Source organism: Lygodium microphyllum, chromosome 25 (genome assembly GCF_053477565.2).
Source record: "Lygodium microphyllum isolate KBCC chromosome 25, Lygodium_microphyllum_v1.1.10, whole genome shotgun sequence".
NCBI lineage: Eukaryota > Viridiplantae > Streptophyta > Polypodiopsida > Schizaeales > Lygodiaceae > Lygodium > Lygodium microphyllum.
Genome location: NC_141159.1, coordinates 968,475 through 994,280, shown reverse-complemented (window position 1 = coordinate 994,280; position 25,806 = coordinate 968,475). Strand labels below are relative to the sequence as shown.

The 25,806-nt window shown below is 42.8% G+C and overlaps 1 protein-coding gene across 2 annotated transcripts; it reads right to left on the bottom strand.

Moving 5' to 3' along the window:
* Positions 1–10,049: 10,049 nt before the first annotated feature.
* On the bottom strand, positions 10,050–13,119 carry LOC148013829 (F-box protein At5g51370-like). Of its 2 annotated transcripts, XM_087667171.1 has the most exons (3): positions 12,903–13,119; positions 10,901–12,257; positions 10,050–10,780 (listed from the first exon to the last, which is right to left on the bottom strand). In XM_087667171.1, exons 2-3 carry the CDS (start codon positions 12,184–12,186, stop codon positions 10,510–10,512), a joined length of 1,557 nt encoding a protein of 518 aa, XP_087523297.1. In that variant the 5' UTR covers positions 12,187–12,257; positions 12,903–13,119; the 3' UTR covers positions 10,050–10,509. The 2 variants fall into 2 exon arrangements, with proteins under 2 accessions (XP_087523297.1, XP_087523298.1); XM_087667172.1 differs by lacking the exon at positions 12,903–13,119 and having other exon boundaries at positions 10,901–12,885.
* Between the last annotated feature and the right edge of the window lie 12,687 nt (positions 13,120–25,806).

Below are 25,806 nucleotides of genomic sequence, written 5' to 3'. Positions count from 1 at the left end.
AAATTGGAAGCTCCAAGACTTGGATTGAACAGGGATGATGTTGTTTTTAGCCTATTCAAGAGGAGGGACCAACAAATAATTGAGTTTGAGACATTTCCATCATCTATGAAGTGGGTGAAGGCCAATTGAGTACCTGAATCAAGGGGCAAAATAGATTGAAGACTTGCGGGTCACTTTCAACAGCAAGGGAAATTGAAATACCGAAGGGGATTGGGAAAATCCCATTGTAAATCAACTTTTTCTTCAACAAAGCTAAAGAAATACCGGAAGGGGCGCCAATTTGGGGCTAATTGTGTGTGCATTGTCCAAGATCAATAGGTAAATTTGTATTATCAGATTTGCATTAATTGTTTGCAGTTGTAATTAAGTTGTAATCAGGGATTTACCACCCATCCACCAAAGGAAGATTGGTTACATGGTTCCATTGCTGGGATACCATCAAATCCTTTCAATTGGTGGGCCCGTGGTACTTGATTGCAACTTGAGACTATTGCATTATTGTTGAAATTGTTCTCAGCAGTGAATTACAGCAAGCATGTCTTTACATGGTAATATGGGATCAAGTGGAGAGGATACATCACTCATTGGTGAATCACATGGTGAAGGCAAAAATGCAATGACTGATGTTGGGTCTGGTTCTTAGCATGGACAGCATGCTGAAAATGTAGGAAATGACCCAAATTTTGGCACTTCAATGCATTAAGAGACTGATGACCAGCAAGGGGCTGAAGAATTTGATGATAGCTTCAGGGATCAAATGCGTACAACAGCAAATCTTTTTACTAAAGTGGAGAGGTGTACATTGTCCAAGATCAATAGGTAAGTTTGTATTTTCAAATTTGCATTTATTGTTTGCTGTTATAATTAAGTTGTAATCAGGGATTTACCACCCTATCCGAGGAGGAAGGCTAGTTTCATGGTTCCATTGTCAGGATACCATCAAATCCTTTGAATTGGTGGGCCCGTGGTACTTGATTGCAACTTGGGACTATTGCATTATTGTTGAAATTTTTTTCAACAGTGAATTACAGCAAGCATGTCTTCACATGGTGATACAGGATCGAGTGGAGAGGATGCATCACTTCTTGGTCAATCACATGGTGAAGGGGGAAATGCAATGACTGATATTGGGTATGGTTCTTAGCATGGACAGCATGCTGAAAATGTGGGAAATGACCCAAATGTTGGCACTTCAATGCATTAAGAGGTAGCATGCTGAAAATGTGGGAAATGACCCAAATGTTGGCACTTCAATGCATTAAGAGGTTGATAACCAGCAAGGAGCTAAAGAATTTGATGATAGCTTCAAGGATCGAATGCGTATAGCAACAAATCATTTTGCTAAAGTGGAGAGGTGTGCATTGTCTAAGATCAGTAGATAAATTTGTATTTTCAGATTTGCGTTTATTGTTTACTGCTCTAATTAAGTTGTAATCAGGGATTTACCACCCTATCCGAGGAGGAAGGCTGGCTTCATGGTTCCATTGCCGGGATACCATCAAATCCTTTGAATTGGTGGGCCCGTGGTACTTGATTGTAACTTGGGACTATTGCATTATTGCTGAAATTGTTCTTAGCAATGAATTACAGCAAGAATGTCTTCACATGGTGATACGGGATCAAGTGGAGAGGATGCATCACTCCTTGGTCAATCACATAGTGAAGGGGAAAATGCAACGACTAATGTTGAGTATGGTTCTTAGCATGGATAGCATGCTGAAAATGTGGGAAATGACCCAAATGTTGGCACTTCAATGCATTAAGAGAATGATGACCAGCAAGGGGCTGAAGAATTTGATGATAGCTTCAAGGATCGAATGCGAACAACACCAAATCTTTTTGCTAAATTAGCAAAGGATTCCCAGTTTACTCGATTCTTGAATGCCCCAAAGAATGACAGCAAAGGCAAAGAGAAGAGGACACCTTCTACAGCTTCGGGACAGCAACAAGAACCGAAGGAAATGCCTAAGCCTTCTTTAGAAGAGCCCAAAATGCTTGATGAGCTCAAACACTTGGTATCCATGGGGAAGCAAGTGCAAATGTATGGCCAACTTGGTAGTGCCAATACATGGGAATATGGGCAGCAAGGCAATCATGCACATGCAAGCATGGGACAGCAAGGATACTTTGGTGGTGGTACCATTTTTCATGCTACGGTCGGACAAGCACCGCATATGGGAATGTATGGCACAAATCCCTATGTTATGTAGCAGCCAATGCATGGCTCACAACAACTAATGTATCCGTGTAATGCAAGTGGAATGCCTAACCCCATGTATGGCAACATAAGTATGATGCTTCGGGCACAAAGCGGGCCATATGGATATGTATCGACACCCCCAAGGATTGTTGGAGCGCAAGGATTTGGTTCTGGTCATGTAAGTGCTTCAGATAGTGTTGGTTTTCATGCAAATACAGCCAATGCACCCTTTTTACAGTGGCTCATTTATGATAACTTGACTCTCATAGGTCCGTCGAAGAACTATGATGAAGGTGGCAAAAGCATGAAGTTTGAGCCTTTCAGTGGTACACAAGATAGGCTGAAAGCACTTGTTTTTATTCAACAGTTTGATGCAGCCTATTCTAGAGACAACTTCGCAAAGGCATCTAAGATATGCAAGGCAGCCACATTTTTTACGGGAAATGCATTGCAATTGTGGTCTACACTCCTGATTCAAGGGAAGTCACCTACCACTTGGGTCCAATTCAGGTACATGTTTGCTTCAAATTGGTTGAAAAGTACCTTTGAAGTAGACATTATGACAACTTGGAATTAGTTGAATTCCAAAGATTGCAAGAACTTGGATCAGTATAATAAGAAGTTTTGGGATGCATTGTTGCTAGTTACTTCTTATCGCACAATATTCCTCCATGAGCAGGTGGAGAAGTATATTTGTGGTTTGCCAAATGAATTAAGGATTTTTTCATTAAGTCTACTATTTTCAGCATGTCTCAGCTTACAGAAACTGCTACTACAGCCGACATATTGTTGCGTGGAGAGGATGCAGGATTGTATGATGATGATGCCAAGTCACATATCAAAGAGGCAAAGGCTAAGAAAAAGGGTAAATCTAAAAATAAAGCCGAAAATCAGGGCAGATTTGAAAAATAGGGCTGGAAAGAGGAATAAATCGTAGAGAAAGAGTGAAAAAATTGATGCACTGTCATATAAACCTCAATTATTGGCTATCAATATGATTTATCACACTGAGTTGGATGCCTTAAAAGAGCAATATGTTGTTGATTTAAAATTTGCTAATGTTATGATCAGCGTTGCAATGGCCAAAGGCATGGACACTTTGTATAAGAGATAGATTTCCGATGATGCATGGACGATTGTGTGTCACAAAGCAGTTAAGGCCTAAAGTTATCATTGAAAGTCATGCTCTTCCGTATGCAGGACATAGAGGTATTGATTCCACGGTCAAGGCAATGGAGCATTTCTTTTGTTGGCCAGCTTTGAGGTATAATGTAGAATAGTTTACTAAGACATGCATCGTATGCTAGAAGGAAAAGCATGATAGGCAAAAGATGTCGGGTTTGTTGTAGCCCTTGCCTATTCCAGGTAGGCCTTGGCAGAGCATTGCAATGGACTTTATTTTTTAGCTTCCTAAGACACCTACATGGAATGATGGGATATTGACTATCATTTGCAGGTTTAGTAAACAAGTCCATTTCATTCCGGTGAGGAAGAAAATAAAGGCTCATCATATGGCACGATTATTTTTGCAGCACATCTTTAAGTATCATGGTATGCCAGAGTCAATCATTAGTGATCGAGAACCCTGGATGACCATTTTATTTTGGAAGGACTTGTTTGAGAATTCTTAACACACCCACCCACCCACCGTGACGCCCCCTCAAAAATTCCGCCCCCCCCCCCCCCCCCATGACATCCCCGGGTACCACACTGAAATTCTCATCATTCTTCCATCCGTAGACAAATAGTCAGTTTGAGGAAGCAAATTCCACAGTGTTAGATCTTTTGAGGTGCTATGTTCTAAACCACAATACACAATGGAAGCAGTAATTTGCCCTTGGTTGAGTTTGCTTACAACAACACAATGCGTAGTTCTACGAGCAAAGCTCCATTTGAGGTGGTAGAGAGTGGTAAAAAAGTACCCCCTATTTTGCACACAAAAGATACGATCTTTGAGTTTGATCGCTATGTGGAAAGCATGGATGTAGCTTATCAAAAGATTAAGTATACACTTCAAAGATCATAGGATAAGCAAAAGAGGGCAGATGATCGCCACAAACATGCTTTGCAATTTGCAAGGGATGATTATGTATTGCTGTATTTTGAAAAGACAAGGCTGAAAAAGATAATAGTTCCATGGACAATAGCATATGTTATGATGCCATTGATATTTTAGCCATGGTTTATGCTTGATTATGCTATGTTATGGTTTGGTTTTTTTGCAATGATTTTGTGACCAGTTTGGGGTCACATTTGTAGCAGTTTGTGATCAGTTCTCAAATCAGTAGGTGATCAGTTTATGATCAGATTATGCTCAGTTTTCAATGGTTTACATCTAGTTCCATGGACAGTAGCATATGTTATGATGCCATTGATATTTTAGCCATGGTTTATGCTTGGTTATGCTATGCTATGGTTTGGTTTTGCCAAATGAGTTGAGCTTATGAGAAATAGACATATCACATTATAATCTGACAATGTACTTGAGAGTCTTATATTATGTTATGTTGACTGGTAATTTTCACCATATATTAGGCATATGGAATGTTTGAACAACAATGTGCAATGTTGTGTTGCCTATGATGCCCTATGGAAATTCCAATGTAGTACTTTGCTTTTGATACATTTAGTAGTGCAATCGAGGACGATTGCAAGGATTTCAAGAGGAAGGGTTGTCATGAGGATATGTATTTTTGAAACCTCACTTAATATGTGGATTAATTTTAAATCGCATGATTAAGTAAATGATGCACATGTGAGGTGCAACTAGGGTTAAAGTAAATTTACGAGCCCAAGACCCAAAGAAATCACGGGATGTCAAAGGCAAAAGTTGCTATAAGTTGTACCCCACAGGTACTTGGTGGTATCTGGTGCTAGTTGTTGGCCTAGGTTATCCATTTGGCCATAAGTGTCAGTTGGTGACACTAGAGAAGTGGCGTTTAATGATACCTAACGCCAATCTCATGGTCAAAGATGATGTAGAGACACTTGGGAATGGAAGTTGCTTAGTCAATTTAATCATTGGTCAGCCAAATCATTTTTCAGGGCATCGAAATAATTATTAGATAAATTTTCAGTATTTTAAGGCTGAAATTTAATGAAAAATGCTGAAAAAACCATTTGGGAAGACTGCTACTTGTGAAAAACGCCCAAGACTGAAAAACGTCTTTAGAGACTGGAGAGAGGCATTTTTATAAATTTCGCATGCAAGAGAGGGAGAGGAGGCTGCTAGTCTGATTTGTAGCCATTGGAGAATCTTCTGAGGCAGCCAGGGGCAAAAGAAGACCAATCAATAGTAGGAGGCAGCATCTATAGGCTGTTGAGACAGGGCAGCAATTGTAAATGACTGATTTTCATTAGTTCTTTGCATCTACAAGCTGGTGTGGTAGGGGAGCTGCTGCATTTGACTGATTTTCAATCATTCTTTGCGACAAAACTCTGAATTTTCTCTATATAGCTTTCCCTCTCATCTCCCAACCATTTCACAACCTTGCTCTAAAGATCTCAGCATTTGGACCCTTAGAGACTAAGAAATTTCAGATTTCTCTGCTGTAAACCCTAATATGCATTAGAAATACGGATTTAGCAACAATCTTGAGAATTGTGCCAAAAATTGGAAGCTCCCAAGACTTGGATTGAACAAGGCTGAAGTTGTTTTTAGCCTATTCAAGAGGAGGGACCAACAAATAATTGAATTAGGGGTATTTCTATCGTCTATAAAGTGGGTGAAGGCCAATTGAGTGCCCGAATCAAGGGGCAAAATAGATTGAAGACTTGCAGGTCACTTTAGACAAGGGGAATAGAAATACCAAAAGGGATTGGGAGAATCCAATTGTAAATCAACATTTTCTTCAACAAAGCTAAAGAAATACAAGAAGGGTCGCCAATTTTGGGACCAATCGGGTGTGCATCGTCCAAGATCAATATGTAAATTTGTATTATCAGACTTGCATTAGTTGTTTGATGTTGTAATTAAGTTGTAATCAGGGATTTACCACCCTATTCGAGGAGGAAGGCTGGTTACAACCTGTCCAAAGAGTTGGACCTGTAGACTCGTCCTCCACTATAACTGCATCTTTGGTGAAGACCACACGTATATCTAGCTAGGTAAGACAAAAGGTTAAAGCCCAAATCAAGTACATAAAGAACTTTGCCAGAGGAAGACAAGGTTAAAGCCCAAATCAAGTACATAAGGAACTTTGGTAAAGGAAGACTGCATATCCAAGAATAGGGGAATGGTCCCCACTCCCCGAACTGGAACCGTAGAGTTATCACCAATTGTGACGATGCCCCCTCTAGAACTCAAGTCCTAAAGCCAATCCTGCCGAAAGGTCATGTGAGAAAAAACTCCACTATCTATGAGCCACACCTTCTCCTGAGTGGAAAAGCAATGGGTTGTATCTTGCTCAGCAAAAACATGCATGAAGACATACTCAGTTGTGGCGAGTATGGCCTTCCCATCCTTTAAATCCTTCTCCTTTGACTTCAAATGGGGTACTTCCAACAACACTTCTCCTCGGGGTGAGTGCCCTTCCCACAATGTCGAAACTTGGGCTTCTTCTCTTTCTGCTCGTCCTTCTTGTCCTCCTGCTTCTTGTCCTTGGCCTTCTCCTTCTTTCCACCACTGGTATCTGCAGTAAAAGCCTTGGAGGAGCTAGAACCACTGGCCCTACCTCTCTAAGTCGCTCATCATGCTCCAAGACAAGTGGTGAAAGCTCCTTCCATAAGTCTCTCACGGGTCAATGTGATGAGACTGGTGTAGAAAACATCGAACCTAAGAGATGGCAATTGCATCAATAGGATCATAGCCACATCCTTGAAGGATATCTTCCTTCCTAGAGAGGCAAGCTCCCCTCTCATATCCTCCATCTTCATGATGTGTGCTCCTTCAAAGAAGAAGAATCATCAAGACTAAGCATCCACAACTTTTTCTCAATGTCCTCCATCTTCGTGATGTGCTCCTTCATAGAAGAAGAATCAAGACTGAACATCCGCAACTTCTCAAGGGAACGGGCAAAGGTCTTGTGCTAATACAAAGATGAAAGCTTGCTCCACACCTCAGCCGCAGTTTGCAACCTGCGAACATGAACTAGGATAGAGTCCTGAACACTCATAAACAGAAAGGATCGGGCTCAAGAGTTGAGCCGATGCCACAAGGCAGCACGGTCTAGTGAGGTACCATCGATTGGATCCTCCTAAGGGCGGGGAATAGGCTCAGAAAGGAGCTCCCAAAGATCAAAGGAGTTAAGGATGCACTCCACCTTGCAAGACACCGTCAAGTTTATCTTCTTTGGGTAAGGAAGAAAGAACAAGCACCTGTATAGAGAGGGGATCAAGGAATGAATCTTCACAACAAAAGGAGCTTTGGGGACAATCATGAACTAGAGAAGGCTTCCTCCACTCGTAATCTCAAATAGAAGAAGCCTCCCTCCGACGATATTCCGGATACTGGTAATCACGTCTTTGCCCAAAGAAGCGTCAAGACAGGAGCTCCTCTGAGTCATCAAAGCATGTAAACTGGTAAGACATCTTCAAATGTATAGAGGGGATCAAGGAATGAATCTTCACAATAAAAGGAGCTTTGGCTTCGGAAGGGGGCCGGACTTCTGACGAAACCTGCTATCAAAGATGAACAGAAGGTGGACAATCATGAACTAGAGAAGGCTTTCTCCGCTCATAATCTCAAATAGGATAAGCCTCCCTCCGACAATATTCCCGATACTGGTAATCACGTCTTTGCCCAAAGGAGTGTCAAGACGCTGAGCTCCTCCTTTGAGTCATCAAAGCCTGTAAACTGGTAAGACATCTTCCAAATCTACAATCACCCAACAAATGTCACCTACAGTCACAGAAGATGCCACCGCCTCTAGATGATGACGACTGGCAGAAGGAGGCTATTGCTGAGCAATAAATGCTGCCGCCAGGGGTCACGAAGATGAAAATGAAAATGTAGACCCACCAGTTGCTGCCGCCGCCTCCACAGATAGCTGAGTTTGCAGCAAACACAAGGCTGAATGGCTGTGTCTAATAGCTGGGCTGCTCCTCGGTAATAGATCTAGACTCTGTGCTCACTTAGGCTCTAATACTATGTGAGAGTGCGAAATGGAAGAAGGAACACAAACACAAAGAGAGAAAAAGAGAGAGAAAGCAAAAAATGAAGGAAGAAATACTGCACTGACTGAAGATGAATGCTGAATACAATGATGTGAACTGATTAGTCCCTGCATGGAATGGAGAGTGCCTGGGAGCTAGAGTATACTGAAATCTGCAAGAAGTGATCATCCAAGTGTTGGCTGTGGCTATATATAGCCAAACTCCTCTAAAACTGGCCAACTGCTAAAAAAGGCCTCTAAATCTGGCCGACCTGCTGAAATAGGTGATATGACTGCAATAAATGCAGTCTGGCTGCGCATAAAAAAATGGGAAAATAATGACCAAATAGCAAAATGCTAGAAGATCAGCCTAGACAAGCCCATATTTCAATGGCTGCCAACATTCATAGTAAACAGAGATTTGAAGAACCAGAGATTCCAATTGATCCCAACACTGGTAGGAAACAAACAATGGTCAATTCATCCCAGCCATGTGATTCTCAATGTTCACATTGCAGGGATCAGCTTCTTATCAAAGAAGTGGACAAGGCCAAAAGGTTCTTGTTAGTTTATCACCCTGTTGAATAGGGTGCCATAGTAAATACCCACGTTAATGGGGTGCATCATGATCTAATACTGTTCCTACTTGCAATAGCCTCTTTGACAGGATGCATCTTGCAAGACAGAATGCTCTTGTGGATGGAATTTGACATGCAAAAAGGTGGAAACTGGTCATGCACAAGATAGAAACTAGGATTGATAGTTGTCTACTTATTGGCCATCACACTTGTGTCTTGCAAGTGCAATCCATTGTTCATGGCATAAATGCACTTTCATTTGGACTCGCCAGTGTGGACTAGGAAAGAGAACTTCCATCATATTACATGCGAGTCAGGATGTAAATCTAACAGAGAACCATTAGTGTTTGCCAAGGAGAAAATCTGACATGCGATTGCAGAAGAGCCAACAACATTACAGGAAGAAAAGACCCTTGGTTTCTAGAATATCGATATGTTTGTAGCGATAATGAATCTTGCCACTTGGCTTGAATGTATTGAACAGACATCTTCATGCTCTGCCAGAAAAGAGAAATTTCTGAGGACTCATCTTTGTGCAGTAAAATATCTACAATAGTTTTGTAAGTGCATATGCTTGACAGTAAAAAACTGAAGGGGTGGTCATTAACGATTAACGGTTGACTTCGTATGAGATCTTGTTTGACAGATCCAAAGGTTAAGATGAAAGTTCCAGATGTTTGCACAGGACAAGTACACCTACCCTAGAAGGGCTATTCATTGCTTGTAAAGGAGTAGTCATAAAAGTAGGAGCCTATTCTTAGCCCTTAGAAATATGACAGCCATGTAATGCGCAACTATTAGCCACCCAAGAAATGGTAGGACCTCACCTTATCTTTTCCTCAAGCAGGGGGTGTTGAGGCAGATATTTATAAGCATTTGACATAACCTCCACCCTCTTCAATGGATTCCAATTTTCTGTCAAAATGACAAATAAATTTACTGAAAACACTTCAATGGTGTTCAGATCATCACCACAGCAAGGGCCTGTTTTTTTTCCTCCCAATGCATTGAAAACCATCAGTATGTTTGTCAGTCATAGCAACCCCTTTGTCCATTAGCATTGGGCGGAGTTATTGCATCTCAATCTGTTTCATTTGTACAGTGGATGGATTCAGGACGTTTGCATCAATGAAATTAGATTCATGTGTATGAATGTTAACTGACAGAAAAATTAGCACTCAAAAAAACCACCAGATTCAGCCCACTCAAGTTTTGCCTGTACAAAGGAAAAATATATTTTTAAAGAATAACTCTGTACAATTGAGAAAGAATTGGGGCCAAATGGAGAACGACAATGTGTGTGTGTTCCTAAGAGGCACAGACTTTGGCTGCACATTGAAATCAAACCCACAACTGCAAAAATTACTGGGCTTGCAGGTAGCTAAAAAGACAAGTGGTTCATGTATGGCTTCTGAAAAGGGAGAAGGAAAGCAGAGAAGCAACATAGCATTTAGCGATATAACCATATCTGGATTGCTAGAAGCAGATTGTAAAGGCAGCAGAGGATACAATTTGGAATTTTTCCTGTGCTTCATACATTCAAAACCTGCTGCCCATCCAACAAATACCAATTCCGCTACATAACGTGTGAAAAAAAATGTCAACACTCCAGTGCATTTTGTTGCATCAGGAGAAACTCTCATGCTCCACGTTTGAAAAACTTGCCTCCGATTTGACCTACACCAGTGCCCATTAGATTATCTGTAAGCAGCAACCTTGTGTTGGGTCGCCATTTTAGTTCCTTGAGAGTGGAAAATGTTGATGCTAATGCAATGCTTATTTCAGAGTCTTTCAAACTATTGCAATATACAACTTGAAGAGAATGTAGATCCTTCCAGTTCACCACCACTGCCTCCAGCCCCCCAGTTGTGACAAGTGAGCAGCCTTCTAATGATAGAAGTCTCACATGCCTGTAAAAGCCAAGCCCATAGAAGCACTGATCAGATATCTATAAAACTTCTCTAACATATTGCTGATTGAGGCAGTCCCTTTATTCAACAGTTTTACAAATGTAACAAAGCGAAAATCACCTGCAGATCTCAACCAAATGGAAAGTCTCATCATCGAGCCCCCAACAATCTTGAAAGCATAATTCTTTCACATTCTTGCATACTTGCATCAATGCTAGGAACCCTGCTCTGTCCCGTGCACAACACCTCACCAGCTCTAGGCGCTCGAGAGAAGCACAAGAGCTCAAATGCTCTGTCGGCCCCGGAATGGGATCAATCTGTTTGCAACCCTCAAGACGCAAGGTTTTCAAACAGCTGCAGTAAGACAATGCTGCAAGCCAACCTTCAGAGAAACCATGATTTGTCAGTGTCAGCTCTTCCAGCATGAAGCAGCACTGCCCTATTGCTGCTATTCCATCATAACTAGCTTCACAGCCACTCAGTTCCAGCTTGACAAGACGGCTGCATCCTTTGGCCAAAATGGTGAGGCCAATGTCAGTAAAGGTGCAGTGATAAAACCCACTTACTGTGCCTACCAGGCGCAAGATTTGCAGGTTTTTGCAAGCAGATATCACAGAGAGGGATTCATCGGTGCATTGATTCAAGACCAATTCTTGCAAAGTTGGGCACATCTTGGCAACATATGCAATACCACCATTGCATAAATTTTCTGTCTTGGAACTTTGCTTGGTGTTTGTGAGATCCATTTCATCATTGCCATTCTGGCTATCACCTGTGATGATGGTGCAATCTGACACCTGTTTTCCAATGCCAGTTGCATCTCTACCGATGGATTCCTTCTGGCAGACCAGATCATTTTTTGTGACCTGCTCCCTTTTCCATGAGTTGTAGCTGGGTCTTCTGACATCAACTACGCATAGGCGCTGCAGACCTGGGGATCCTTCAGCCAAGGCCTTGAGACCCTTGTCAAAGGCAGAGACCGGTAGCTGTTGCTCTTCGATGAATCGCTCTATTGAAAGAGGGTCATAAGCATCAGTGCCGAGATGTACGGTGATGAATCGGTGGGTGAAAACGACACTGGATTGCTTTGGAGAGCTCAACCAGGCCTCTGTGAGATCAACATCAGTCAGATTGGGGAATCTGTGGGCCATGCGGCCACTCTCCAGGAAGCTCCAGTCGTGAATGCGGACAGATGACACAAGGAGGCCATGAAGCTTGAGCCATCGCTTGCAAACTAAAGAGCAAGGATAGGGGGACTGTGGCATGCATGAGAAGATACAAAGAAGGAGCTCATCACTAAGGCATGCTGTTAAATCAGGTGATGATGATGGGGGGCAGGAGGAGCCCTTGGAAGGGTCAATTTTGTTGCCCAGGCCTTTGCTGCGGTTGGATCCTTTCATAAGCATACTGGTTCTTCCACCTGGGACGAAAGCATCTCCCACGGACCTTAAGGTGTCGATACTGGGTAGCAGCAGGACTGCATGCGAGATTCAAATCAGAAGGCCTGCTGTACGAATGAATGCGATGAAACAGGGCACATGCAATGACAAGTAGCTCTCTATATGAATGGGATTGCAATGAAACAGGGCAAATCCGATTACAAGGAGACTTCTATATGAATAGGATTGCATTGAAACAGGGCACACGCAATTACAAGCAATTGCCGGGAGCCCTCTATATGAATGGATTGCAATGGAACAGGGTGAACGCAATTACAAGGAGCCTTCTATATGCATGGATGGATATGAAAAGGGCAAACGCACGTTACGAGTGTGTCTGCTACAAGAATGAAGGACTCAAACGAGAAAACGCAAGTCTCTGTCTTCTGAGTGTATGGCTGAAAATCTGGAGTTCTGCTTTGCTTGCTTACAGAGAAACTGCAATTCTAATTGTCAGAGGTTCAAATCCGAAGGTGTGATGGTATATGAATGAATTCAAATGTTTAGTTAGAGGTCTGGCATATGAGTCCATGAGAAGGGAGATCGTTGATAAACCGCAATCAAGATTTCAATGATGGACAAGAGACATGCGATCAGAACATTCAATCAATGAATTCCAAACATTAATGCTCTATTCTCTGAGAGAGAGAGAGAGAGAGAAGAGAAGAGAAGCAGGAACCGACCTGCGCAAAAGACAACCGCCCTCTGGTGTCATCTGGGACCTCGTCGTAACACAAATAGAGTCTTCGTCTTTTTCGTGCCGACCTGTATCTCCTGTCTCTCTCTCTCCTTTCTTTCTTTGAGTCAATCGATTCCCCCCTCAACCTTTGCTATCAAATATTATCTCCTTTCCCTTTAATTCTCTTAAAAACTCTCTCTCTCTCGGTTTTTTTTTGTGTGCGCGTGTTTGTGTTTGTGTTTGTGTGTGTGTGTGAGAGAGAGTGTGTGTGGGTGTGTGTGGTGGGCCGCCTGTCCTCGGTCGCTGCCGACGACTCCACGCGTGACGCCAACGCTTGAGTTGTGAAACGGCTCTCTCTCTCTCTCTCTCTCCCCACACGAGTGGTTTACCGTTTTTACGCATTTGTTTGGCGGGCGAAAACGTATGTTAGTGCATTATATATAGATATATATATATATATATATATCCTCGTGTAGACCCCCCCTCCCCCCGGGTCACAATCTCACATTCGAGTAGCTACTAGCGCCCCCGCCCCTCCCGTCTTGGCTTCACGACAAGCGGTGTCGTTAATAACCCGACCTCGGGCGTTCTCCCACCACATACGAGTTTCTCGACCTAAAACAAAGCATGAACAGGAACGCCACACAGATTTGATATTTGTCCTCCCAAGTCCCATCTGCTAGCCAAACATACAACGTTCTGCCCTAAACGAACGACGCTGTTTCTCAAACTTTTGTGACACACATGCAGGCCCCCCGCCTAGCCCGTTGCATGAAGGGATTGAATGTCAACAATCACATCATTCTCGAACCCACGGTGGGAAAACGCTCTTAGCTTCTTCTGCTTGCCTTAGTGGGCATAAAATGGTTGTGTTTAGAGGGGCTTCACATTGGGGGCTTTGAAACAACCGCCCACCAACCTTTCACTTCACTTTGAAACGCACCAATCACAATTGTATGTTGCCTTCATGTGCAATGTCTCAAGTACATCTACAACCCCCCACCGTGGGTGATGGCTCCCTGGAACACAAGCTCCATACCTTTTCTACCGCAAGAGCACCACCTTCGGGTTCTTTGCCAACAATCCTTGAAGTATTTGTCAAAGGTTTGTGTGATCTACCTATCATCCCTACAAGAATTGCCATGCTGATCTTCAATGCATATTATGCTTTCTTTCTTCTATTTGTGCTTCAACACATTGAGAAAAATTGTTCTAGGGCTTCACCCTAGATTTCCCAATTTTTGGCCTTGAGCTAGGCAGGGGGAATACTAATCTTCTCCTACTCCTGTAGTTTCAAAAAGTCATCAACCCCATTTAGGACTTTGTGCACGATGGCGTCATTCGAATCCTCAACAAGAGCAATCAATGTTTTCTCTCTAACCGTACACATTGCATGTTCGACCAACCTCTTTCTTCTAGCCTTATTCCTTCCAAAACCTTTAGAAAAGGCAATCATCTGTGGCATGCATACCAACCAACTAGTATCAGGCAAGGCCTCACATCATGAGTATCCTCTCCCATATCCACACTTAAGTACTGACTCCCCAAGGAAAAGAGTACCCTCCTGGATCACCCTTTCACCCACAAAGAGGCCACTCCATAGCATTCAACATAATGGAGATATGCCCATTGAGGTTAACTACAACCTAATAAAAGTAACCTTGAAGTCACCACAACCAGATCCAAGCCAAGTGATTAGAGGCCACTAACCATGTGAATACAATGTACAAAATCATAGGAAAAGCTTTCATTTGGTGTATTCGGCACTTGCACCCCAAGCTGTTGCATCCCCATTGATATGGATTTGTGCACATGTGCAAAATTCAAGACCCTATTTTAAATGTGATTATGTTATTGATTATGATGTGGCAAGTTCCTACTCTTGTACACATCACAAGAAACTCCAAAAAGTATGTCATGGGAATGGGGGTTGGTTTAGTGAGTCATCCAACTAATTGATTCTCCTAACTACCTTAACTAACAACTAACCACTCAAGATAGTTACGGATGGTTAATAAGTGACTCATCTTGTCTATTTAAGCATGAATGGCCTATGAAGTAAAAAGGAGAAGGATAGCTTGAGCTCTACTTGATGTATATTTCCCTTTGAAGCAATCCACTTTCTCTTATTTTGAGCCCACAAACTATGTGTTGTTGAAGTAGAGTTTGATAGAAATTTTGCACATTGTTATTGGAGGAGACAAGGGGTAGAATTCATCATGTATGATGGTCTGAGGGATGACAATGTCTTCTTATGAATCTTTTTTTGTTCAACCTTCTACCCTAGATTCTTTATTACAATCTTTCAGTGTAGCTTTGCAACAATTATCCACTTCAAATCACCAAATTTCTTCTAGTAATCAAGCCATTTTATCTTTATTAGGAAATCAAGATATCACTTATTCTTCTTCTTCAAATAACCCAAGATAGGAAGGTCTATTCAAAGCCTTTATCTAGTCTTCATACTAAAGACATATTATCTTGGTTAGATCACTTTGAAAGTGTTGCAAATTATCATAATTGGCAAGGAGGGCAAAGGTTGAACAATGTAAGAATGGTTTTGGAAGGAATTGTAGCCACATGGTAAGTCCAAAAACTTGATTAGGTGAAGCATAATCGGAATTCTTTCAAGATAGCCTATTGTGCAAGATTTTGCTCATAACTATGTTCCAAAAAGTACCATGCACGTTTCAATAAAACAGGAAAGTGACAGTTTTACCAAGATCCTAAAAGGACCGATGTAACTCCAATATATATAGATCTCCAAAATGCTCAAAGATGTTTCCTTACTAAAGATGTTCAAGGGCATCCAAAATGATTCAATTATAATGCGTAGGGTCACATATCCAAAAACTATTAGAAGGTGTAGTGGAAAAAAAAAATGTAATTAAGAAAGTGCAATATGTTCAAGTGGAAGAGTTCCCATTGTTGCTGGAAAACAACTAGGTGAATGGATGCAAGAGGCAGGCCACTCGTATCTTCAAGCCACAACATCGAACTCTCGAAAAAAATTTGTAAGCACAATCAATGTCAAAATTAATAGTCTAGATGTTTAAGTGTTGTTCAATTTTGGGAGTTCTCATGTAAATGTTGGTACCATCTCTTCATCAAGGAAGAATACTTGTGTCACTTTTGATAATCAAAGGTCCAGTTTTCCCAATGGAAAGAAAGGCTCCCAAGGTTGCTCATATGTACCTATATTTGAACATTTTGGTTGTGGAATGTCCAATGTGTGAAAAATAGTCAATTGCCTTACTGCTACTATGCTCCATCATCTCAAAGATGTCATCAACTAGCCAACCAGCCCTATAGAGATTGAGTCTACAAAGGTAGGGATGGAAGCTTTCCACAACTTTTCAAACTGCATGGGTGCCATTGATTGCACCATGCTAAAATGGGAAGGCCATAAAACGAGCAAGCCACAAATTGTTGTAATAGAAAAGCCAAGTACTCAATGACTTTGCAAGGTATAGTCAATGTGAATATGCACTTCCTTAATGTGTATGCAACTTTTCTTGACCCTACAAATGAAAAAAGAATATTGAAAAGTAGCACCTTGTTTTGATTGGTGGAAGGTAATTCACATTTGAATGACCTATTGTTTTGCAACCTTGGCTACATTATTTGAGAGTTCGTTATAGGAGATGGAGAAGGGGGGTAGGGCCACCCGGGGGGGGTTTGTTCCAGCACATACCATGGTCATTGATTCCTTTCCAAGAGCCATGCTCTCCTTTGTAGTTTTGATTAATTATCGCCTCTATTATCGTCTTGGACTATTGTGCAATGAGCCTTTGGCCATCTACAAAATGTTTGATGAATACTAAATTGACTATTACAAAATCCTGACATCTACAAGGTCTCTAAGATAATAGTTGTTTGTTGCATGTTGCACAACATGGCCATAAATCATGGCATGCAAGTTGATAATGAGGTGGATCGAGATTTGAGAATTTACAACAAGGATAATCCTCATCATGTTGATGCTCTAGCAACTATCAGCATTGAGATTATGAGCATGTACCTTGATGAACTTGATGACACCCACATGATACATAAAGTTTTCTTTTTAAGTCCTTGAGTTGGCCATTGCTCCCTCCAAGTCTTTTCTCTCCTCTACCTTGAGAATGCATAGGAAAAGCTAAGTATGATTATTCTCCACATAAGATATTATGATTATGATCATACTTCTCAAAGTCTTGGAAGCTCCCTCCTTATAAGATTTTATGATTTTGTTCTTTTAAGTATGTTTATGTTCTTTAAAGGTCTACTTAGCTACTAAAGGTGACTCTAGTTGGCTCATATATAGAATGGATTTGATATTAATAAGTATTGGTGAATTCAAAGGAGAGTTTCTTCAATTCTCCCAAGGTCCATTCTTTTCTTGAGATATTATGTTGTGCTAGTCTTAAAATGTCCTATTTGGGTCACATTTCCATGTTTGCACACTGTTTTGGAGAGTAAATGTAAGGTCTTTGCTGCCTTTTTTGGGAAAGTTTGAAAGAGAGGACTACATCATCAAAATCACCATCGAAGAAATGTGCAACAAACTCCACCAACAGCTCAAGGAAGCCAAAAAAACAAAATAGTGCAAAGTCACCAAGACAAAAGCTTGTGGATCGGGAGTCCTCCACATTTAGAGATTAGTGATCCATCAAAGATTTCATGCTACTAGCAAATGCCATATCTTATGCTCAATAAGGAGATGACCAAGGCTCGAGGGAAGAACCATTTTCTATAAGTAAATTAGAGATGGCAAAGGGTCTTCACATGGTGCAGGCAAAGAAGGTCAACAAAAGTCCATTGCAATGTCATGATAAGTGGGAGTATACATTCCTAAAGTATAAGAAAATACAAGATTGGGATAGTGTAGTACCTTCAAGAGAAAATACATATGCTTTTATGGACATGATGTACCGTTGTCCCACGAAAAATGCACGAGAGTTCGTGAAAGTTGCTTGCCACAAGATGCTTTGTGAGATGGGAGCAAAGAATGATGAAGAGTACTCAATGTAAGATAATTACACAGAGGAAGAAGTTTAGATACAAGGTGAATGAGAAAACATACTCATTGATTCAAGATATATGTTCAAAAGACTCTTGGTCAAGGGGAGCTAAAGGATATGATAAAAAAACATATGAAGAGCTTGAGATGAATCTTGTGATGACAAATTGTTCATTGATATGATGTTGTTCACTGGAATGATTTCCTTCTCTTCCTTATGAATTCTCTCTCAATCTTTTGCTATCAACAAGAGATTGGTAGCAAAGACCATGGGGCCGTTGAAGAGAAAATTTCCATATCTCTTTAAGGCAAGCAAAGGATCGTAATCTTGATCTAAGAGAGAAGAGAAGAAGGTGGAATATGAGGACTTGATGGAGAGAGCTTCGAGGAAGGTAAGGGGCTCAAAGCTCATACTTAATAGCCATCCCCATGTGAGGACTTGAAGGAGAGAACTTCGAGGAGGGTGAGGAGCTCATAGCTCATACTCAATAGCCACTCCCATAGAACTTGATGGCGAGATATTCAAAGAGGGCGAGGAGCTCAAAGCTCTTGCTCAATAGCCACTCCCATAGAACTTAATAGCGAGGCAAGGCTCTCCTAGTGCCTCCCTTTTATAGATTTTCTCTTCTACTCTCACACATTTGTGCTTTTTCTTTCCCAAAAAAGCCCAAGGCTTTTTAGACGTTTGGCTTTAAAAATATCCATCATAAAATTCATTATCCAACTCCTCAACTACATAGGCTACATAATCTCTTCTCTTGAACAATTGATTTTCTTTCCTGCAATCAGAATCCGCAAGGCCATACCATCAAGCTCTGATAAGGAATATGTAGCATTGTCATGGACATGCTGCACCAAATAATGCCCAAACCATCGTCTTGAAACCTTGTGGATAGCACTATACTAGTTGTCTAGACTACTATCATAGACCAACACCCAATCTCCCTCCTCAATCTCTCTAGGTCTCAATTTGTGTCTACTATCAAATTTGTCTTTGTTACAAATTTTGGCCTCTTTGAGCTTTTGAACAACTCTCTCAATATCCTTAGATCTCCTCTCCAATTGACGAATATGGAGAGCCAAAAGATCCTCTCTAGTCATCTCATCCTATTGTCATGGTAAAGCACTCCAAGTGAGTGTGCAAGTCTCTGTAGGCATGATTGGTTTCTATCTTGGTTTCTGTCCAAACAACAACTCAACTAGCATATATCATGTAGTCACACTGTGGGTAGTGCGATCAGCCCATAAAGCGTAAGGCAACAATCTAGGCCACTCTTTGATCCGTCCACCACATGCTTTGGCTAAGGCTTTCACAATCAGCAGATGGCCTCTTTTGCTCTTCCCATTGCCTTCTGGATTATATGCTAAAGTCAAAGCAAGTTTAATGCCAAGGCAAGAGAAAAACTCCCTAGCCTCACCAACATCCAACATCCCCTCCAGTCCCTTTTTTGATCGCATCACCTATGGCTTAAAGTTCGGATGATGAAGCCTTTCCCTTTTTCTTTGCATGTAGTGCATAGGACCACAAAGGAGATTTGTCCTTTGCTCTAACTGAAGACCATATGCAACAACTTCTCTTGCCACCTCTCACATCACATAAGAATAGCACAAAAGAGACTCCTCCAATAATTTCTTCATACTACCCTTACTGAAATTTGGTTTGATGAGCTGCTCTTGTAACATTTCCCCCCCCGTGTGTCCCCGTGCCTCCCCCAAAGAAAGTCCCCCCCCCCCCTTTTTGATTTTTTCTGAAAATTTTTTCCCCTCCCTCTCTCTCCCCCTGCCGTGAGCATGGCGGGGGGAGAGAGAGAGAGGGGGAGTGAGTTGGAGATGGGGGGGGGGGGGGGGGCATGCAGCCCCTGGTGGCGGGTGGCACCGCTTTGCCACCTCCCCTCCTCCACCTATAAAAACCACCCCCCCTCCCACCGTTGTAGAAGGCAGCCCCTTGGCCGTGAAAAACTGACGCTACGGCCCCTCCCTGTTGGCGAATTACAACGCCCTCTCCTTCGCCGTAGCACAACAAACCCCCCAGCCTGACGTACAGGCAGTCCCCCCTCGAAACTAGCCCTGCCAGGCCTGCGCCATCTCGCCGGTTGCCAGTAAATCCCCCCCCTTCTGTGATCAATGTTGAGAGAGGAGACAGGGAGAGATGAAGTGAAGGAAGGAGAGGGAAAGAAGAAGGAGTGGGAGAAGAGGAAGAGAAGAAGTAGGAGAATAAGAGAATAGGTGAAGAAGAGGGAGAGAAGGAGAAGGAGAGAAGAGGAAGGAGGGAGAGAGAGGGAAGAAGAGAAGGAGGGGAAGAAAGAAGGGAAGAAAAGAGGGAGAGAGAGGGAAGGAGAGAGAGAAGTAGAAGAGGAAAAAGAAGGGGTAGAAGGATAGAAGAGAGAAGTAGTGGAAGAAGAAGAGGAAGAGGAGGTAGTAAGAGGAGGAGAAGAGAAGGAGAGAGAGAGAGAGTAGGAGAAAAAAAAAGAGAAAAGAAGAAGAAGAGGAAGAGGAGAGGGAGAGAAGAAGAGAGAGAGAGAGAGAGAGAGAGTATAGGTGAAGAGGAAGAGAGGAAGAAGAAGAGGAGGAGAGAGAGTGAGGAGAAGAAGGAAGAAGGAGAGAGAGGAGAAGAGGGAGAAGAAGAGGAAGAGAGAGGAGAGGAAGAAGGAGAAGAAGAGGGAGAAAGAGGAGGAGAAGAAGGAGAGGAAGAAGGAGGAGGAGGAGAGAGAGAGAGAGAGAGAGAGAGAGAGAGAGAGAGAGAGAGAGAGAGAGAGAGAGAGAGAGAGGAGAGAAGAAGAAGGAGTGGGAGAGAGAAGAGAAGAAGAAGAAGAGGTAGAAGAGAAGGAGGAGAGGGAGTGAGGAAGAGAAGAAGAAGAAGAGGGAGAGAGAGAAGGAGAAGAGAAGAAGAAGAAGAGAGAGTGAGTGAGAGAGAGAGAGAGAGAGAGGGGTGGAAGTTAGGGATTATCTCCAGTCAAGGCAATTTTCAAAGTCACGAACACTATCGGACTTTCATCTCCCTCATCAGTTTGGTGACCACTTGCAAGCCGCCCTTGAAAAAAGCCACCACATCAAGGACCCAGGGTGAAGGATCGTGTGTGCAAGATGGCTCCAAAGGGAAAGCTTACTAAGAGCACTGGCACGGAAGCCGCGGTTGAAGATAGAAATGCCAGTGGAGTCGCAACAAACCGTAACATCTCGTCACCCTCTCTCCACATCCAAGTGACCCGTAAAAATCGAAAGGAACTTTTGTTTTCCATTGTATGCATAAGTAAATCTATAAGCATGATTTATCACATGAAATGAAAGGAATTTCTAATCTATTCCCGCATAGGATGCAAACTTATTAAGGCTTAGTATGAGTCACATAATGTTCAGTTGCGGTTACGACATAGTTTGCGTCCTAAATAAGTTTATAATCAATATCAAAACTGCTCTCTTAAACATCTAAGTTGTCCTACACTATGATGTATCCATTTAGGAATCTAATACATACTTAAGAAATTTCCTATGACACAATAGTCATTGTGATATATGTTTACCTTTGCAAACACCCACACAAGGTGGATACACTAGGGTCTAGAGGTTATCAATGCATGAATTTCTCATTGCATATCACTTTAATGGGGCTAATAGAGTGGAAAGGTGATAAGAGTGGCTATTGCATTGGTATGCTCCCAAGTGCATGAGGAGTGAATGTGACTAGAAAAATTCTGCATAGTATCACACTTAAAGATGGAAGGTTAGAAGATGTTGCATTTACTTAAAGTTGATGTCCAACTGATGGCCAACAAGGAGGGTTTATTGCCATACCTTGAAAACTTAAGAACCCAACTCCAAGGACTTAGTCATTTCTTTTCCAACAAAGGGTTGTCCATCAAAGGCCCTATGGTTGTGAAACTCAATGAATTGGACAGATTGTCAAGTAAGTCGCAACCGTCGAGGGCCATGCAAGACAAAAGGACCTAGAAGGAACTTGTTAAATTGACCATGCGATGCCCTAATCCAAGGGGGAGAGCGAACTTTAGGGTAGTTGATTCATGCTAAGCATGTTGCTTGGAACTGTTGAAATGGTTTTAACAAAGGTTGGTCTTGTTAAAGATGGATTGTTGACCCAAGTTATGCTTGGTTGTTTGAAAAGGTTGTAAATCCCTCAAGCAAGTGTTTTGATACATCCAAGTTAAATTCTGATTGTGCATGCAATGGGATTGCGATGCCTTGAAACAAGAGGTTGTGCATTCAACTGTTGGTTAATGTGGTTTTGGATGTTAACCCAAGTGGGGTGTGTTTGATGATTGCATGACCAGGTTTGAGATGACTGATTGCCATGGAAGCAAAAGGGATGTTTTCTCTAGTGATTGTTTTTAAGATGGGTGCTTCAGCTGTGGTTGATTTCCTAGAGGGATAATTAAGGAAGGATGGCGCTAGCTACCCCCGCGTAACGCCAAACCCTAACCAAGGGGGTTATGAATCTGCGTCGAGAATGTGGACCGAACCCGCCACAAGAGGTCTCTCCACGGAAATCACTTGGCGTAGGAGGATGCTTGGGTGCCAGTGGGGGCTCTGGCCATAAATCCCAATGCCTCCGGACCCTACACAAGTGTTCTACGTGACTTGAGATGGGATCTCAAGGCCTTGATACTAGTTAGAAGGCGGAATCTTGGAAGGATAAACCTTCGGGTTTTATTGCCGGAAGACGGAAGGATTTTTCTGTGGAGGCAGAAAGGAGCACTTAATTCTCTTGTATGGGCAGGAGACACACATTAATTCGAAGATAAGTTAAGAAAGTGTTTGATCTTGTTTTATCTTGTCTTCATGTAGGTGGCTTTAATTATATAAACAAACATGTGATTAATGAGTTAATTAAGGAAGCTGCCTTTATATGTCAAACATAATGTGGTAGGTAATTAGATAACTAAGACAACCCTCAAGAGAAGCGTGGTGGATATGACCAATTGGGTCTATCCTACGGAAGGGTAGTCTCGATTAGCCGAGAGCTTTCCTAAAAGGAAATGTTAACGAGGAATGTTAGGAAAGGTCGGACGATGACCTTAGACAATGTTGGCCAGGACCCCGGCCTTCAGGTCGAACCTAGTGGGAACGGCCGGATAAGTTCCATTGTAGGGTAGACTGGAGAGACCCTAGTTGGCAAAACCTGTGTCATTGCTTAGGAGTGCTGGGTGGCGTCTTCTAGATATATCTCTCAATGGGCTACTAAGACGTGTCCCGCGATTTGAGGAGCGGGGACGTTACAGTTGGTATCAGAGCGAAACTTCTTAATGATATATGATTGATTAATGTTCGGTTCATGGACATATCCTAAACAGAAATAACCTAAGTGGTATGGCTTGATTGTCAGGCACCTTCTGCACCACGAATGTTGACATGTAAGAGAAGAAGTTCCTTCTCAAGCAAATTAAGCCACCCGAGTTTGATGGCAAGGGAAGGACTGTTCAAGCTGACGCCGAGATCTGGATTGAGTCCATGGAGGACTATTTTGAGGCAGCAGGAACTGCACCTGCTAACCAAGCCATGCTCGCCAAACTCAAGCTTACAGGTGAAGCGAGTGGAAACAGTGGTGCAGAGATCAAGCGATCTCTGAGGGGACAATCACTTGGAATAAGCTTAAGGAAGCTGTGTGAGGGAGGTATCTGCAACCTGCCCATCGCACACAAAATATGAATGAATTCTACGACTTGAAGCAGCTAGGATTATCCCTTGAAGCATATTATTCAAAGTTCATTTCACTCCTAAAGTATGCACCCCTAATGGATATGACACAACATGTGTCAAAGTTCTGTGCTGGGTTGAATCCACCCATAAATACTCGATTGGAATCAATGCACCCAATGGACTTGCAAGACACATTACTCTGAGCGAATCCAATCGTCCAAGAACTTAAATCAGGCAACTATGATGAAGATGACTCACGAGATCAAGACAAGAGGTGCCACAAGTGTGGAGAGATAGGACACATCCGTAAGAGATGCCCCAACTGCCGATGTTTTCACTGCAATGAACTAGGTCACATCCAAACAGATTGTCCTGAGTTGGACCCTCAGAATCACGAACATGCGGTCAAACGAAGCCGTCTAAACTATACTTTTGGATCATATTATGAACCACATGATGATGAAGGCTTGGAGCCTGTTGTAACCTTTGAGGATGACTAGATGTCCTAGGAAGATCCTCTCGAGATAATAAGTCATGTACTTGGAATAAATCCTATTGCATTCTATGAGTTGTGACAAGTTGTTATTTTAAGAATTTGAGTAATCAAAGTAGCGTAGTGAAAGCGTGATGGGCCATAACCCACAAGCTCTAAGGCCCAATAATGCTTGTCTCCCCCCACGTCTTTTCGAGATGAGGACATCTCGATTCCTCTAAGGGGGAGAGGATATAACATTCCCCCCCCCCCCCCCCCCCCGCGTGTGCCCCCGTGCCTCCCCCATAGAAACTCCCCCCCCCCCTTTTTGATTTTTTCTGAAATTTTTTTTCCCTCCTTCTCTCTCTTCCTTTCATGAGCATGGCGGGGTGAGAGAGAGAGAGAGAGAGAGAGAGAGAGAGAGAGAGAGAGAGAGAGAGAGAGAGAGCTGGAGATGGGGGGCATGCAGCCCCAGGTGGCGGGTGGCACTGCTTTGCCACCTCCCCCCCTCCACCTTAAAAACCACCCCACTCCCTCCATTGCAGAAGGCAGCCCCTGGCCGTGAAAGAATGATGCTACGGCCCCTCCCTCCTGGCGAATTACAACGCCCTCTCCTTCGTCGCAGCACAACAAACCCCCCCTAGTCTGACGTACAGGCAGCCCCCCTTGAAACTAGCCCCGCCAGGCCTGCGCCATCTTGCCGATCGCCAGTAAATCCCCCCCCTTTTGTGATCAGCGTTGAGAGAGGAGAGAGGGAGAGATGAAGTGAAGGAAGGAGAGGGAAAGAAGAAGGAGTGGGAGAAGAGGAAGAGAAGAAGTAGGAGAAGAAGTGAAGAAGTGAAGAAGAGGGAGAGAAGGAGAAGGAGAGAAGAGGAAGGAGGGAGAGAGAGGGAAGAAGAGAAGGAGGGAAAGAAAGAAGGGAAGAAAAGAGGGAGAGAGAGGGAAGGAGAGAGAGAAGTAGAAGAGGAAAAAGAAGGGGTAGAAGAAGAGAAGATAGAAGTAGTGGAAGAAGAAGAGGAAGAGGAGGTAGTAAGAGGAGGAGAAGAGAAGGAGAGAGAGAGAGAGTAGGAGAAAAAAAAAGAGAAAAGAAGAAGAAGAGGAAGAGGAGAGGGAGAGAAGAAGAGAAGGAGAGAGAGAGAGAGAGTAGCTGAAGAGGAAGAAAGGAAGCAGAAGAGGAGGAGAGAGAGTAAGGAGAAGAAGGAAGAAGGAGAGAGGAGAAGAAGGAGAAGAAGAGGAAGAGAGAGGAGAGGAAGAAGGAGAAGAAGAGGGAGAAAGAGAAGGAGGAGAAGAAGGAGAGGAAGGAGGAGAGAGAGAGAGAGAGAGAGAGAGAGAGAGAGAGAGAGAGAGAGAAGGAGAGAAGAAGAAGGAGTGGGAGAGAGAAGAGAAGAAGAAGAAGAGGGAGAGAGAGAGAAGGAGAAGAGAAGAAGAAGAAGAGAGAGTGAGAGAGAGAGAGAGAGAGAGAGGGATGGAAGTTAGGGATTATCTCCAGCCAATGAGATTTTCAAAGTCACGAACACTATCGGACTTTCATCTCCCTCATCAGTTTGGTGACCACTTGCGAGCCGCCCTTGAAAAAAGCCACCACATCAAGGACCTAGGGTGAAGGATCGTGTGTGCAAGATGGCTCCAAAGGGAAAGCTTACTAAGAGCACTAGCGCGGAAGCCACGATTGAAGATAGAAATGCCAGTGGAGTCGCAACAAACCGTAACATCTCGTCACCCTCTCTCCACATCCAGGTGACCCGTAAAACTCGAAAGGAACTTCTGTCCTCCATTGTACGC

What these genes read in the sequence shown, in the direction of transcription:
- LOC148013829 (XM_087667171.1), bottom strand. Translation starts at nt 12,186, where the DNA reads ATGCTTATGAAAGGATCCAACCGCAGCAAAGGCCTGGGCAACAAAATT. An exon ending in CATTTGGTTGAGATCTGCAG is followed by an intron (nt 10,781 to 10,900) that starts GTGATTTTCGCT and finishes TGGCTTTTACAG; the next exon opens with GCATGTGAGACTTCTATCAT.